We start from the raw sequence: 11,315 nt of genomic DNA on the forward strand, positions 1-11,315 counted from the left end.
ATATCGTAGACGACATTTAGAAACCACACATTGGAATGCTTTATAGTAGGCGAATTTTGATAAGATAAATGAACCGGATTTGAAAGAACTCCATGACACTAAACATGTATGGCTAGGCGATATAGATATTTAATTTTCATTGCAAACAATCAAATATATATGGCATCTGTGTGATAGGCTCTCAGGATTAGTCAGTTGAATCACGATTTCCCATAATTATTTAAAAAAGCATTAAGATACTGTAGAATCGCATGATTTGTGACGAAATTTATAGTTTAAAACTGGAGAGATCATGAATTTTGATCCAATTTTTTTTAGGAATTCATGAAAATAAGAATAGTTAGCAAAATAACAATTTAATTTGTTTTTTAAATTTATCTGGAGATATTCCGGACCTATAGAAGGACCCAAACTAATCTCCAAGAAAAAGTGCAACTCATGGATAGATTATCTCTTTTCGGATATGCAAATGGACCGTAAACTAGAACAATATAATTTAGTTTCACGCAACAGGTGAATTGAACTTGAAATGTTAATTTGTACCCAAAAAATATTTAGAAATTCATTCAACTGAATTTTTGATTTTATGGACAATTTTATCTCATATTACTCTCAAAGTCTTGGAAAATTACAGCCCCACACGTTCTAATTTTTGAGTTCATTTTCTTGAGTCATTCTTAATATGACATAAATCTATTTTTTGGTATGTATCGTAAAATTACTCTGTTGGCCACATTGGTGTGTATCATAAATCTCATTAAATATTGATTGACGTGATAGACCAAAAACAGAGAGTTTTTGAAATTGTCTGTCATTTTTTTCAATTCGATATGGAATGTTTCAAATGGTTTACACGAAAGCGATGAAAATATGTCGCGAAAGTTCTAAGAATTGTCATCTATCCTCTAGATATCTCTCTAGTCACCATAATTACAAGATAACTACGGACGTTTCCAAAACGACACATGGCTTTTAGAGTGAAATTTGAATGTATCATAGTAATAAACTGTATTATCGACGACCTATATATCACCTTGACCCGCAATTAAGGCGATAGTGACTGAAATCCATTATTGTTTCTTTTAGAACTAAAATCCATTATTGTTTGAACGTAAAATACTGAAATATTGTATTTGAATGTGAACATTAATTATATACTTTATTAAAATTATGACATGTTTATTACAAATGGTCAGCCATACCAATGATTCTTTTCTTTTGGCTCTAACTTTTTTTTTTAAAGTTCGTTACGTGAATATATTTACAAAAAAAAAAACTCGTGATTATCGCCGACGCTTGACTTGGAAGCTTTTCTCCTTTCCATAGATTATTTTTTAAAATTTTTTATTATGTAACTGTTAGATACCTATTTTATAATCTAGATTCTCTATTAGGCATTATAAACGTTAGGCAGTGAATCATGCTGGTTTAAATAATTTTGTTTCAGTAAAATAAAGGAAGAAAAACATATAACCTTAAATATTTGCATCTCCCATACTCATCTACTAAAAGTCGACCAAACTTTAATTAAATGGGAGGTTCATTTTATTTAATTATGGAATAAACGCATATAAATAAATCATGTAGAGTCAGAATGATATAATTCTAGAACAACACATTATTTTTATTTTAAAAGACAAATTCCGCATAAAATTATTGGGCAAATGGTTTCATTGGTCTTAACCTCTAAAATTTTTGTAAGTTTTTTATATAAGTATTAGGTTAAGTTTGCACGGAATAAACATTCGCCATATATACTATTATTTATTTTGTAACTTTACATACTGTAAAATAATAAATATATATCGAATAATTGAGAAATAAGTAACTATTACACATATAATTAAATTGAGACGAACCCATAAATCAAAATAATCAATCTTTTTATTTACAATTTTTTATGATAAATAAATAAAAATAATCATAATTGCCTATTTCCTATGGTATATCGTCGTTAAATTTTAAATGATATTAACATATATATAGTATACTCTTAGTATAGTTATCTATTAATTAAAAATTCTTACTCATATGCTTTTATATCATTTGTATTGTTTATAGCAAAAAAAATTGAACCCTGAAAGTAAAAAATTTAATGTGGACTTTTAATAATTTTAATAATTTATATATCGTATTTAAAAATTTAATGCGAATTAAAAAATCAAAAAAAATAAGTTCTCAATATTTTTTCAGTGAAAATTTAAGAACTAAACCATTTATTTTTATATAGCATATAATTTAATTTAAACAATATTAAAATATATATACATTTAATATGAATATCTATTAAATGTGAATAACATTCAAATAGTTTTAGGATCATTTGTATTCTATTATATAAAAAAAATTAAACCATTGATCCAACTTTTTAAATTTGAGACTTTTAACAATTTTGGTAATTTAAAGTTATTTTTAAAAATTCAAAATATAACATGCACAAAAAAGTTTAAATTTTTATTATATGGTGAATATGATTTTTTAATTTATTTTAATAATATAAAATTTAAAAAAAATGATGAAAAATATAAAAATTGTTAACAAACTTTTATTATTCAAAATCATTAATTGCAGTATATATATATATATTAATCATATTAGGTAATTTCGTCGCTTTTATTTAAAGAAAATAAAAAATATTATTTTGTACATTAATAATTAATTTATGATTAGTTTAATAAAAATATAGTATATGTTTAGATGGACCAACTTAATTTTCTAATGATTATAAGAACATGTGATATAAGCTTCCAAATTATGAGATAGTTTTTTTTATAAAAGTTTTTAAGTCATGTTTATAATCCTCAAATTCTCAGAACCATATATTAATTTAATCGGATGACTTTTATTCAAAAACAGAACAAGAGCATATAAATAAATCATGCAAGAGTTGAATGAAATAAGGCTTAGAACAACAACAAAATGATATTAATAACAAAAACAATAGTCCAATAATGCAACAAAATAACGACACTCAGAAAAAATAATAAACAGATGAAAGAGTAGCGACTCGAATAAAAAACTCAGCAACACAACAAAGAAATGTAAATCAAACACGAACAACCATTTGTTAAAGCTCAAGCGAACATTAAGACAGTAAAAGCCACACTTAATACTGTGGTCATAACCGAAGTAACTGCCACAACACTCGCTGCATTTTTGGTACTTGCCGCTGGCGCATTGATGTTATCGGCCGGAGTGGATTGAGGAGGAGCTGGAGACGACGGTGGAGTATTCTCAGGCGCTGGAGAAGTCGGTGAATGATCAGGCGTTGGAGTTGCTGACGGAGCGGTCGCTGGAGCGATTGGAGAAACAGGGGAGTGAGCTTTTGGAGACTCGGCAGTTGACGGTCCCTTCGCTGGAGCAACCGGAGAAACAGGGGAGTGAGAGTTGGGAGGTCGAGCAGTTGACGGAGCTTTCGCCGGTGCAACTGGAGAAACAGGGGAATGAGCTTTTGGAGACTCGGCAGATGAGGGACCCTTCGCCGGAGCAACGGGAGAAACAGGGGAATGAGATTTAGGAGGTCGAGCCGTTGACGGTGCCTTCGCTGGCGCAACAGGAGAATCAGGGGAGTGAGCTTGTGGAGGTTGAGTCGTCGAAGGAGGTTTCACAGGAGAAATAAGAACCTTCTTCGGATGTCTGATGGCTAGGACAACGACGATCAACTTCTGTCCCTTCAGACAGCGATCTTGATTACCACTGATAAAATAAAATGGACCAGATCGGTTAAGAGTAACCTCAGTCTCTCCGTTATCAAACTTCTCTAACGGATTCCTAACGTTACAGCCGTAGTAATCTGCTTTCATCACTTGTTGCACTGAGTCCGATCCCTTGGCATACTTAAAGTCTGCAAAATATTCAAGCTTTTTGTCAGTTCCAAAGATTATAAAAAAAAAAAATCTAGACCACAAGAAAAAAAAGAATCTTACAAAGAGTATCATTGACTTGGAGACGGTTTCTTTCAGCCCAAGTATTGTAATTTTCGCGTGGATTCATGACCCAACCGCGGCTACCTCCGACGTAAAACCGACGTGCATCAGCGACGGAGAAGAGGGTCGCAAAAGAAGTAAGGATGACGAAAGCAAAACATAGATTTTTCATGAGTGCCACCATGGTTTTCGAGAAGCGGCTAGATGAGAGATCTAAGAATAGGGTTTTGTGTGTTTGTTTGTGATTTGTGGGGAAGAGTTATGTACTAATTATATAGAAGCTTAAGGAAGCTTAAGGAGAATGAAGAAAATTTGTGAATCTTAAGGAAATGGAAATAATTAATAGTGACAGTTCACTTCTTGCTTTCTTTGTTTAATAAAAGATAATACTTTTGGCAATGTATTTAGGATTTTGAACGTTGTGAAGATAATTTCAAGGCATTTATGTTTAGACGTGTGAGAATTGATTCACGAATTAACTCATTTACCATGACAGCTGATTGAATTTTGGATTTTTACCAACTTTTATTATTTACTTCTGATTAAGGATATTTCTACGGGTGTCAAAATATGTAAGAGTTAATGGGTCCAATCCATACCATACCATGAATCTTAATAGATAGAAATATCAGAATACAAATAGATTAATGGATCAAATGGGTTAATGGATTAAGTGGGCTGGATTAAAGTGATTTGGATTGGATTAAGTTATCTATAATCAAATCAATAAAGAATTTCCAATTTTTATTATTCACTGCTGATTAAGGATATACAGGAGTGTTAAAATGGTAAGAGTTAGTGGGTCATCCCAATCTAAGCTATGGATAGATAAAAAAAAACTTTTTACAAATGGATTAATGGATAAAACGAATTAATGGATTTAGTGGAGTTGGATTAAAATGGTTTGAATTGGAATGAACATTGAGTTATCCATAACCCAAACTAATAAAAATTTATAACTTACATAAACTCAAATCAAATATATAATAAAAGATAACTAAACCAAATTTCTAAGCCAATTTTACTAACCCAAGTTTTTCTTTCTCGTATATCTAAATCAATTTTAACAAAGCAAACATAACTTAATCATATTTTCTCGTCAAAACCGTAAAATCAATTTGTTTTTCTAAATTTGTAAAATTGAGTTATTCGTCAAAATCACAAAATCGCGTTTCTAATAAAATCGTAAAATCGATTTTTTCACCATAATTGCAAAATCATGTTTTTTTGTCAAAATGCGAAATCCTCTTTTCTTTTTGCTAAAATTAAGTTTTCCACCAAAACTGCAAAATTAAGTTTTCCACCAAAATTACCAAATTATGTTCTTTCGCCAAAATTGCAAAATTATGTTTTTCTGCAAAACACAAAATCACATTTTTTTAGTCAAAATCGCAATATTTTGAAATGTGAAAATAACTTCATTTAGTAGAAGATTTTCATTTTATCTGGAGACATGAAAAAACCCAGTCTGGAAGCCGGAAATTGTTGATTAATTATTTCCAATAATTGGGTTAATAAATATTTTTTCGAGTTAGATATTTTAATTAAAAGCAACAAAAGTAATATTAATATTTTCTTAAAAATAATTAGACAAGATATAAAGTTATTATTTCAATAAAATGATTTTTTTAATAAATTAAAATAAATCTAAATACAATAATATTGAAGAAAAACTTTAACTAACAAACAATTATATGTTTAAAAAAAATAATGAACCTAAAATTAAAATAATTAAAATATAGTCAACTTTTCTTTTTAAATAAATTTGAAAGTTATTATTTCTGCTCATAACCATCTAGTACACATTGAGGTTGATTAGCTGACAACCACAAGTGTATATATAATATATGTCAACAAATAAAATGTTGCCGTAAAGAGAGTATTTTTTATCATTATTATGTGCTACTTAAAAAAGATTTGGAAGATTCTTTAAAACATTTATTGGGTCGTTGGAAACCCATATTGAGTTGGATAGGGAAAACACAACAGCTTTACCCCTTTTTTTTTGGCCCCGCAGTATGTGAGGAGGCAGCTGAGAACTGGGTCGTTATTTATTTCCTCACACAACGAATACTCTGAATCGTGAACCATTTTTCCTCTTTTGTGTGCTAAACAACAGTTTTTTTTCTCTACTGACTGTGCTAACAATAGTTACAGAATAATTAGGGAATAGCCATTATTAATACATATATAATAAGTTAGTGACTATATGACCATGCATTTCATATGAACGAAGTCTCTTATATATTTAACCTAAACACAGATGAAAATGACATTCTAAAATGACACAAAACAATATTCTAGACCTAAAAAGGAAACGCAAACATAACTAACAAAACAAGCAATCTTTTATTTGAGTTACAATTTTATCTTCTGGAATACAATTTTTAAAATTGGTAAATTATTGAAGGACGATATAAGGATGTGCACACACTCCGCTCTCATATATACTGACACTACTTCGAAACAAAATCTTTTCGCCTCTGTCTTCACCAAAACAAAAACATAGACCCGTTTTCTGGCGGACCACAACCAGACCTCGTTATTTTTATCTTTCTTTTATTTTAAACATTTCATTTTTGGAGCCTACAGAATAGTTGGTTGATGTTGGTCGTCGGACACCACGGTTATTAAAAAAAAAGAGACAATTTGTCGGATATACACGATCGGTTGCATAATTAGGGAAGTATACAAGATTTGACTAAAATGCATCTTGTTGTGATATTTGTGTCATGACTTTCCAATTTTACCCTTCATCTGCTACCAGGTCAGAAAAAGTGAATCTAAATGAATATTAAAAGCATTTTTAGGATTTCATAGCTTTGTCTATGATTACTACATGTGTTATGATCTAAAGATAGAAGATGGTTATCGATTTTTTTAATCATAGGTCTGCAAGTAGGGTTAGTGAGTGTAGAATAGATCAGCCATGTTCGTTTACTCCAGCGGTTGCGTCAAAAAATTAAGCCTTTAATGACAGAAACATACGGCACCGGAGAAGCACTAATCACTGATTTCCAGTCGCGGCGACAACTACCAGCTAATATAACGAACGCGGAAGAAATCAGCGTCATCAGCGTCTAAGTTTCTGTGTCTATGGCAATGTATTAGCGACTGATTTGGGTTTTCTGCGTCTACGGCTTTGTTATTGTTGTCTCCATCACAGAGCTTTTTTTTTACGCAGCCGCCGGACGCGGCGACTATGAAACGAACAGGACTATCAAAACACATAATTCTTATCCGCGTCATGTCTCCCAATAAAATAATAGTTGTATGATATATAGACCGATAATGAAATTAAAGATTCTTCGGTCTTTAAAAATCATAAAACATACACTTAAAGAATAGTTAGAATGTTAGTAGCTAACATATCTAATAACATATAACATTTTTTGTTAGCGTTTATAGTATATATTATTTTAAGGACATAAAAACACACTAATATATTTTTGGGTTGCCAACACCAAAATCGGGATGGACTTAGTATGAGCATGTAGCATTAGTCAGAGTGTTTCATAAATTTGTTAACGGTTAACAAAAATATTATCTGTTACGGGCAAATGTAACGTTAAAATATAGACTAACTGATAACATAGACAAGGACACTTAAATAAGTAATTGTTAACATAAATTTAAATCACGGGTTTTGTCATCGGGAAATGTAAGTTTTAAGTCTTTCTTCAATTTAACAGTTATCGTAATTAGTTATATGCTACATATAAACATAACATTAACATAAACGTGTGAGATCAGTCAGATAGGTTCATTAATTTGGTTGTTCATCACTTTTTAACGATTAACACACTTAGTTATATGCTACAAACAAAGATAACACTAGTGGTCATCTGACTTTTTTTTTCTTTTTGCTTTCGCTTAAGAAGAAAACTGGTGTTAGGGTACAAATCCTCATACGAATTAAATCAGCGCTTGTGAATCCATCTTTAAACATGTTTTTTTTCTGGAAATATATGGTGTGTCAACATCATGATAACCATTTATCCATTTGTTGGTATCAATAATGTATCAGTTAATAAAATATTATACCAAGTAACATATCATTTATTAGATAATAAATGATTTATCAAACAATGTACTAAACTATATACCAGCTAACAAAACATGTAGCATGTAATAAATTATTTACCAGATAAAATGTTATTTATCCATGCAATATATCAGCTCACAACCCCGTGTGCCAAACCATTTATCGCTAACAAATCTCGTATCAGACAAAATATCAATTAACAAACTATGCATCGAACAACTTACCATCTGAAAAAATCATGCATCAAATAATACATCAGCTAACAATTTATTTTAAACAATTTATCCGCTAACAAATAATGTATCATCTAACGTTAATCATTTGTAACAATTTACCATCTATTTATTAATTAGTGGCAACATGATTGTAACTGCTAACAAAAAAACTTCATAAACAAGGTAGTGATATATGTGAACTTTTGATGATAGAAGGAAGAGATGGTGAAAGATTCTCCATAAATTGCTAAAAGATTAGTAAAGTTAAAATCAATGCTTTTGTGATACATAAGATGAATAATAATCCCTAGCAGATAGTATGATAAAAAAGAAAATTTAATTTGATAGAGATTCATAACTACAGAAAATAGAGAAGAAAGATGAAAAAAAAACAAGAAAAGAAAGGATGGGAGAGTTAATTAATAAAAAAAGAGAGAAGAAAAAAAATAGAGAAACGAAAAGAGAAAAGAGTGTGTATGAGAGAGAGTGTGTCAGCAGTCTTCTGTCATGTAACAGAGAGTCTACATGTCACAGAGGAGAATAGCTCAGAGGGGTAAAACGGTCATAAAATATAGACCGAACACTTAAGGTATAAAGCTAATATGTGGTCTATTTGGATGTATTTACACCAATTTCTATAAAAAGAATGTGGAGGAAAACACTCGGATATTTTCCTTCTATTAATTCACATGTATAGTAATTACTTTTAGAATGATTACGAAGTGTTGGAGAAAATATAATGATTTCGAAATGTTGGAGAAAATATAATTTATAATTATTGTAGTTTGGAAAAACAGGCCACATATTATTTTGGATCTTTATGTGTACACACTATCATATATCGTTGGGTTCCAACTTCCGAGTGGATGGCCGCATTGCCTACCTTTTTTTTTTTTTTTTGCCATCTATAATATTATTTATCAAAAGGTTTATAAACATAAAGCCCAACAAACTAAAGGACACCCAAACCGAAACATACAAACCCAACTTTAAAACTAAAAAAGGCCCAAACAATGGCCCATCCAACCCAAACCGAAACAAGACTCGACAGTCCTGCTACGTGTCGAAACCACAGTGACACCGAGGACACGTGTCGGAGCCTCCCATCGCCTTCACCGCTTGGGACAACCCGCCGGACGTTCACCGGAACCGACACATCTGAACCACGATCAATGAAACCACACCGGTTTCAACCAAACTCCATCATCTTCCTCGCTTGATTCAACATCTTGGGAGAGCATCATCGGACAATCGAGATCTCATCTCAAGACTGCAAGCCACCAAACCACCCACAAATCGACTCATCTCCTCGACCGGACCTTGCGGCCGTATAACGCCATGCAAACCCGATCCAAGACAGAACCACACAGATCTACGAAATCACCAGAGATTAAAACGTCTACCATCAATCCTCTATGACCGACATACAACATGCGACATCAATATCAGATCGAGAGACAGAGTATCGGATGAAGCACAAATTCGTAGATCGACGAAATCGGGATTAACCCGAGGACAAAGCCGACGATAGCGGGGCTGAAAAAGCCACCGCCTCCCGGAAACGTAAGCCGGCGAAGTAGAAGCTGGAAGCCTCACCTTCCCAGAGACAAAGCGGACGAACACCACCGTAGATTAGGTGTCTCCGAGACCAAAACAGAGTCGATACCCACTGTTCGGAAGGGAACCACCGCGACTCTCTATCTCTCAGAAGAGTCGTTTGGCCGCATTGCCTACCTTGTATCTTTTTGTGGGGCCTTATGAGGGATTTCTCTGATAAAATCAAATTAACTGCAGCAAGGATATTATCTACCCTAAAATGCGGGTTATACTTTTCTAACCAATCATTGTTTTTTTATCTTTTATGTAGTAAGTTTTGTAAAAGTTAATAATCATAGATGTCGTGTCGTTTTTGCAAATGTTATGAAATTCCAATATATATATAGATAGAGAAAATTACTATAATGTTATGGAAAAGCTGAAATATGATTAAAATAACATACACCTTTTAAAAATTACTAGTACGTAGACCAATGTTAAATTACAGTTAAGACTTTTGGTTAGTTTTTTTTCTAATTAAAATTATTTTTAAATAACAAATCCATGTCGCTATATACTATATCCACACTTTTAATAACTGTAATGATTCTGATCAAAAGAGAATGAAGACAATGAATCGTCTTTCTAGCTAAACTTCATGTGTTAAAAAAAACCACAAATTTTATCATTCATCGCTTAAACCCTAATCTTTTGAGTCGATATTGTTGTTTATCGTCCAAAATTCTCGAACTGTCTTCTCCGAAATCATCTTCGCTGCAATCGTCCGAAATCATCTTCTCTGTTGAGTTTTTCGAGTTTGTGGCTGAGTTTTAATTTATCTTGTGGCTGAGTTTTAATTTATCTTGTGGCTGAGTTACTTTTCTTTTACGGCTGGTTTATATATGCAGTTGTGGCCGAGTTACTTTTCTCCAATATCCGAAAACCTAGCTATAAGAAGTGTGCGTTCCGAGGAGAAAAAGGCAAATACATTCCGAAAAACACCCAAGTTGGAAATTGTGGGGTGTATTCATTTAAGTTTGTTTGTGATTTGATAACCATATTTGGATAATCTAAATTTTTTTTCTAGATCTGAGTAAAAGAGAAGATTGAACAAGAAGAGAACGGAGGAGACGGAAAGAAGTGACGGATTCAGCAGAAACGACACAGAAGATTTCAATGAAGCTTGGAGACATGGAGGAGTTATCACCGGAATGGTGCAAAAAACCTATATTTTTGATTTTCTATGTAAGAAACATAATTCACCCATGTATTTTGTATTTGACTTATGCTATATTTACACAACTCAGCCGTGTCGTTTATATATCTCAGTCGTGTCGTTTATATAACTCATCCATACCTCAGACATACCCTAAAATCCGAAAATGTTTATATAACTCAGTCGTGTCGTTTAGATAACTCAGCTGTATCGTTTATATAACTCAAACATACCTCATACATACCCTAAAATCGGAAAACTGAATTCAAGTACTTAAAAAGTTATATTGAAGATCATCTTATCAATATCAAATAAATACAAATCAACTGAATGTGTATAGTTTCTTGAATTTTCAAGTTGAGACTTTAACTTGATTT

General features: G+C 31.8%; 1 protein-coding gene across 1 annotated transcript; it reads right to left on the bottom strand.

The window, feature by feature from the left end:
• Positions 1 to 2,892: 2,892 nt before the first annotated feature.
• LOC111213420 (early nodulin-like protein 2) lies at positions 2,893 to 4,319 on the bottom strand. The gene is made up of 2 exons (XM_022715172.2): positions 3,927 to 4,319; positions 2,893 to 3,844 (listed from the first exon to the last, which is right to left on the bottom strand). The coding sequence occupies exons 1-2, from the start codon at positions 4,108 to 4,110 to the stop codon at positions 3,075 to 3,077; spliced, it is 954 nt and encodes a 317-aa protein (XP_022570893.1). The 5' UTR covers positions 4,111 to 4,319; the 3' UTR covers positions 2,893 to 3,074.
• Positions 4,320 to 11,315: the final 6,996 nt, after the last annotated feature.

This window comes from Brassica napus, chromosome C9, assembly GCF_020379485.1.
Source record: "Brassica napus cultivar Da-Ae chromosome C9, Da-Ae, whole genome shotgun sequence".
NCBI classification, from domain to species: domain Eukaryota; kingdom Viridiplantae; phylum Streptophyta; class Magnoliopsida; order Brassicales; family Brassicaceae; genus Brassica; species Brassica napus.

Bases quoted from the DNA above. Each gene is read 5' to 3' on its own strand.
- LOC111213420 (XM_022715172.2), bottom strand. From the start codon at position 4,110: ATGGTGGCACTCATGAAAAATCTATGTTTTGCTTTCGTCATCCTTACT. The intron at 3,845-3,926 runs GTAAGATTCTTT...AATATTTTGCAG, and splicing joins CCAAGTCAATGATACTCTTT to ACTTTAAGTATGCCAAGGGA.